Source organism: Manis pentadactyla, chromosome 9, assembly GCF_030020395.1.
Source record: "Manis pentadactyla isolate mManPen7 chromosome 9, mManPen7.hap1, whole genome shotgun sequence".
Lineage (NCBI taxonomy): Eukaryota > Metazoa > Chordata > Mammalia > Pholidota > Manidae > Manis > Manis pentadactyla.
The window spans coordinates 116,788,162-116,794,161 of record NC_080027.1 but is presented as its reverse complement, the minus strand read 5'-3'; the positions used below and the strand labels follow the sequence as shown (position 1 = coordinate 116,794,161).

General features: G+C 47.1%; 1 protein-coding gene across 7 annotated transcripts in view; it reads left to right on the top strand.

Moving 5' to 3' along the window:
- Positions 1 to 2,570: 2,570 nt before the first annotated feature.
- Positions 2,571 to 6,000, top strand: part of LPGAT1 (lysophosphatidylglycerol acyltransferase 1) — an 84,729-nt gene continuing 81,299 nt past the window's right edge. For 4 of the 7 annotated variants that reach the window (XM_036912475.2, XM_036912473.2, XM_057507994.1 and 1 more), the window contains exons 1-3: positions 2,624 to 2,758; positions 3,001 to 3,183; positions 4,010 to 4,274. In XM_036912475.2, coding sequence (XP_036768370.2) covers positions 3,070 to 3,183; positions 4,010 to 4,274 — 379 coding nt within the window. In that variant the 5' untranslated portion in view covers positions 2,624 to 2,758; positions 3,001 to 3,069. Of the gene's footprint in view, positions 2,759 to 2,820; positions 3,184 to 4,009; positions 4,275 to 6,000 lie in introns of those variants that run through there. The other 3 variants (XM_057507993.1, XM_036912477.2, XM_057507991.1) reach the window with 3 other exon arrangements.

Genomic DNA, 6,000 nt, shown 5'->3' with positions numbered 1-6,000 from the left:
ATTGTCTTGAAACTGAATATGCTGCTGTGGTCAAGAAAGTTAAAAAGATAAGCCCCCTCATTTACCCTGGGGGAAAGAAGACCAGGACATGTCTATACTTGGAATACAGTGTATTGCTCTGCTTGCTTAGCTTCAAGAAAACTCTAATGAAGTTGAGCCAATCAAGAGGGGAACCGCTGAAATACTCAAAATTAGGGCTTCCACATCTCTTTCATTAGAGTTAATAATAATTCGGCAGTGTAAACAGTAGAAGGATGATGTTGTGGCTGAATTATGTCCCCCTAAGAATCATATTCTGAAGCCTCACCCCTCAGCACTTCAGACTGTATTTGGAGATAGAGTCTTTAAAGAGGCAATTACATTAAAATGAGGTCATTAGGGTAGGCCCTGATGCAGTGTCACTTGTGTCCTTATAAGAAGTGATTGGGACACAGAGTACACCAGACACATGCAGGCAGAGCTGACAATGTGAAGACACAGGGAGAAGGCAGCCATCTATAAGCCAAGGAGAGAGGCCTCGGAAGAAACCAACCCTGCCGAACTGTGACAACAGACTTTCAGCCCCCAGAACTGAGAGACAATGAATTTCTGTTGTTTAACTCACCCATTCTGTGGTGCTTTGTTATGCCTGCACAGGGAAGCTAATACAGATAAGAACAGATACGGATCAAATGACTTAAAATGATGAAGGGTCTAGAAAAGGATGTGATTATCTCATGCTACCTCTAGGTCAAGGTTTCTGAAAGCAAGGTCTGCATACTGCCTGCCTTAGAATCACCAATGATGCTGTTTAAAAAGCAGGTTCCCAGGACCCTCTGGACCTAAGAGTATTGTAATTTTCTGGTATGAGGTCCTAGAGTCTATCTTTTCAATACACACCCCAAATGATGTTTTTGCACACTAAAGTTGGAGACCTACTGTGCAAGGTCCTTTCCAACTTCTGGGTCTTTTCTGAGCCTGGCTGGTTGGGACTAATTACATCTCAGCAAGTGCTGGAGTATCTGGTGCTCTGGCAGATGCTCTCTGACCCAGGAACCAGGTATAAATTCCATTGCAGGTTATCTCCCTCAGGTGTCAGCCAGTGTATACCAGCATGTGGTGAATTCTGAACAGGATGGACCAAATGGAATCCTTATGGGAGTTTACTCCTGATTCTCAGAAGAAGTATGGGCTTCCTCTATCTTAACTCATCTAAGAATATAATGACATATTTGGAACAGTAATCTATGGTATGTATATTATTTCTCTGAGATTTATTTAAAGATGCTAGTACTGTGGCACCTAAGTTCTCAGAAGGAATACAAGGAATAGAAAGGGCTTATCTAACTTTCCTTTTCAGTTGAACTTATATGGAAGTATTCTGACAGGGCCTGTGCATTTTTATGCCCTTTACAGTTAATATATAATATTAGTGAAACATATAAATAACATATATCAATAAAAACAAATGAATAATAAATAGAAAGGAATCTAATAAATTATTTCAGCTAGGCTCTCTGCTTTTGTGTATTCCCTCATCACCAAAGGGAATGGGAATAAAAAGAGCATTCTTTCATACAGCGTAGGGTTGAGTTTTTCTTCCCTTCACTGGAGGACCAAAGAAGAACTGAAATCGAAGAGAGAAATAAAAATAGTTCAGAGTCCAAAGCAAACACAGAGACATACATTTTTCAAAGTAGGCAGAATAGATGGCATTGTGATTTAAATATGGTAGTTCACTAAGGACATGTAAAAATGCCCCCACCTACATTCACAAATATGATTAAGGGATATGACAAGATTTTATAATTTTTTTAACTGAAATTTAGGCAGGCCATTTGAGAATGGTCAGGTGGGTAGGTCATTGGGCTATTTTTCTACTTTCTTTCTGGTGGTCCAGCCTTTGAAACAGAATACAGCTGCAGGGCCCCAGGAATGACGAGTCCTGTCCATGGTTTTGTGTTTGTGGTTTTTTGTTTTTTATTTTTTGTTTTTACCATTTTTACCATTCATCAATGGCAGGTGTTAGGTGCTTTTCTCTCCTTGACTAAACTTCAGTGTCTCTGTATCCCTCTGGATTCTTGTTTTTTTTTTAAATTTTTTTTTTATGGGGGTGGGTGGGAGAACGGATGGGGAATTGGAATTGTCATTCATGTTCCAGGTGGTTTCCAGAAACAAGAATTCTGGCAGTTGAAATGAACTGATTTTAAACTCTAGACCTACTACTCTGGAGAGGTTCCGAAGAAAAGCCACGAGAGCAACTGGGTTTCATTAGGAAAGAAAAGAGGGCATTAGCCTTCGAGGAGACCGCTTCCCCGTTGCGGCGGTGATCATTTATTTGGCGGAGAGCCCTAACAATGGAAATCGGCTGTTTGGGCTGAAAAGCGGCTCTCACTCAGGCTGGACCAAAGCAGCCCTCGGGCGGCCCTTCCTCCGGGTCCTGGGCTCGGCGGGGTCGCGGCCCTGGGCCAGGCAGCCGCGAGGGCCCCGGCCCGCGGACGAGCGGCATCCGGCGCGCGGGCGGCGGCGCAGCCGCGCCTTCATTAGAGGGCGCTCTGGGGGCGGCTGCGCCGCAGTCCCGACTCCCGCCGCTTCCTCCCGCCGCCCCTCTTCGCCAGCCCGGCGGACGCGGCCGGCCTCTGGGGACCGAGTCTCGGCGCTGCGGGGAACGGGGCGCCTGCCGCAGCCGGAGCGGGGCCGGGCCCCGCCACCGCCTCCTTCCGCCGGCCATGCGTTCTTCCGGCTCCCGTAGCCCGGGCCGGGGCCCGGCCAGCCCGAGGTAACCTCCGGCTCGGCGGGCGCAGGCCCCGCGGCTGCGGCAGGGCAGAGCCGGGCCTGGGGAGGCGCCGGGGGCGGGACGTGGGTGTCGGCGTCGTGCGGCCCGGGGAGGCGGCGGCCCGAGGGTCGAAGGCGCGGTAGGCCCGAGGAGGAGGCGGGGGCGCGGGGCATCCCCCCGCCTCCCCGGGACCCGCCCCGGTGACAGGTCCGGCCTCTGAGGCCCCGCCGTGCCTCTGTCCGCAGGCTGCCGCGAGGGGAGTAGGGCGCCCGCGCGCCCGCTCGCGCCCCGCCTCGGCCGCCGCCGCCGCGTCCATGACCGCGACTCCTCGGCCGGGGACACCCGCCGCCGCCGCCGCCGCCGCCGCGCAGCACCGCGCCCCGGGCCCGCGTCCCGCGCTCCGGCGCCCGCCGTCCGCGCCCGCCGAGGTGAGCCCCGCGCGCGGCCGAGACCGCCCGCCTGACCCCGTCCGCACCCGCGGAAGCCGCCGCGTGCGCTGCCCGCCCCCCGAGCGCGATCCTCGCCTCGCCTTCCCGGCTTCTTCCTTCACGCTCGCCTCCCTGCCCTCCGCTCGGGGACCTCTCTCTCCATCCCCGGCCCCGCTGCTCGCCTCCTCCTGGCTCTTGCTCCCCTCCCCCTACGGTCCTTCCTCTTCTTGCCTTATTATCCCTCCACTTTCTCTTACCTTTTTGCCCCCTTTTATAGGCCCCTCTATTTCTTAAAAAAAAAAAGAGAGACGAAAACCCCTTTGCCGCAAATGAAAAATGTTAGCGTAACTGTTGGCTGATGCGAGATACCTTTTTAAGGAATGAATCAATGTGCAGGAATGGTGGTGGCGAGGGGCTAGAGGCTCAGTGTGGGAAATCTGATCGTGAGGTCCATGTTTCAGTCTTTTCACCCGTGTCGTCAGTTTGGAGGTACTCAGGGTGTCAGTATTTTTCTTACCCCGAAGTCCAGGCAAGACTGCAGTGAGACGCGGTGCGGGGACGGCCACCCATTAGTGGGAATAGTATTATCATTTGCTAAATATATTATGACATACCTTGTGCTTCGGTGCACAGCTCCCTTGACCTTGTGCGGCTCCTCCTCCCTCGCTCTCTGACCCCTCTGGAATTTCCCGGAGAGATCACACTGGGAAAGCTTAGACCCGCGATTTTTCTTTAATTTTTGTGCTGATGGCGATTTCTATGTTGGTGACTGTTTAGATGTGTTTGCTGCATTTTCCTTTTTAAGTGCAATTTCCTTTCGCCTCAGAAAGACAGGACGGACTCGAGTGTGAGAATGGCTGTGACTTTGGAAGAAGCTCCGTGGCTGGGCTGGATCTTCGTGAAAGCGCTGATGAGATTTGCCTTCATGGTCGCCAACAATCTGGTTGCTATTTCATCCTACATCTGCTATGTAATTATACTTCAGCCCCTTCGAGTGCTGGACAGTAAACGGTTCTGGTATATTGAAGGAATCATGTATAAATGGCTTTTAGGAATGGTGGCGTCTTGGGGATGGTATGCTGGATATACAGGTAAGAGTGAGAGTACTTCTGTTGAATGCATGTGAAAAAATTTGTAACCTTAGGCTTAAGTCAGGAATCGTGATTGAATATATATTACACTTTGGGTTGAGCATGCTCGATGCTTTGACTGTTGAAAAAATAAATAGAAGATAATTCTGAGGGTTTTTTTTTCTCCAGAATCCCAGTTTAGGAAGGATGATATTTTTGGAGGTATGATTTCATAATTATATATTGATAGATTTCTTAAATAATAGATTTTTAATGTGATTGCCATTAATTAAAACCAGTCTGCAAAAACTCTAGAGAAATAGGAGTGGGTTAGATAGGACTTGACGGTTTATAAACTCAAGAGGTAAATATTTAGCCCATAAACATTGGGAATTTAGAGAAAAGACTGTCGTATTTCTGTTAAGATAGTTTAATAAGTTTTTTCATTTAGCGTAGTACTGCACTGTGTTAACATTTTAAGGCAAGCCAAACAATGGCTTTCTTTTCTGTTACATGTTTCTTTTGTTTACTAGAATCTATATTTTCTCATAAATCAGCATCAGAATATTAAATATAAAAAAATTAAGCTTTATACATGTTAAGCTAGTTTATCTTCTGAGTATCTTTAAGTATATTTTTATTTCTGCCTTTAAATTGCATTTTTGGGAAAAAGTAATGCTATTCTGAAACGGACTTTTAAAAAACTGAGGAGTAATGTTTATTTTCTGTTTATAAGCTTTATATGCTTTGAGAACATGTGCCTCTGCTGTGAAAATTCTATATTGTTTGTCATATTCATTTGACTTTTTTCCTTAAGAGTTTAGGATGATGAAAAAAAGCCTTGAGGTTTCTAGCACTTGTCTTAGACATTGAGGCTTTTATCATAGAATTTCATAACTGACAAGCTCCATAGAGATAATGCCACAGATGCTGCAGTCAGTGGAGTCCATAGTTCATAGCTTGGAAGCGAAGTGGGTACTTTCAGGGTCAAACAGCATGGCAGTCCCCATTTTAATTCTCTGTCTCCCTCTTCCCTGCCCTGGCTGCATCTGCAGATTTTATCCATACATAGGAGAAAAAAGGACTGACAGCACGCAGCTTTCATGGAGTCTGACAGACTCCAGCTAGGTCAGAGTGCTCTCAGTTGCCCCAGATGAAGCCTTTTCTCCTTCTGGCAATGCTGTTTATTATTCTGCAAGACCCAAAGCCCCTGGTGTAGTGCATGCATTGCCTCCTTGTCATGTGTGTTGAGATCCCAGTGCTTTTTGGATATAGTAGGTGAGCTGCTAGTCCTGTTTTAGAACCCTGTGGTAGCAGTAGTAGTGGTGGAGAAAAATGGAGTTCTCACCTGTGGTGCTGAGTCCTTACCTGAGAACTCAGGTGAAGTACTCTTCTGCTTCTTAGAATTGCTTTGCTCTGTACCATTTGAGCTTCCCCAAATATGCTGTGTGGTACTAGTGGCTGTTGAACAGTATACTTAAGTTTGCTTGTTCTAAATGAGCTCATAGTATTTTTAGATACAAGTTCTAGAAGTTCATTCTACTTAAACACAATGAAATTACTGAAATGTTGTTGCTTATATGTGTGGTATATTTGTGCATAAGCGTTAGCATGATGAGAAGCGGAAAAAATTAATTTGACATTGACCTTGAGATTGCAAGGAGCACAGTGGTGCTGCTGGAAGTTTAAGTTATTCTATGGCCACAGCATGGCTGCAAAGTATTTTTAAGTATTTCCTTGGGTATCT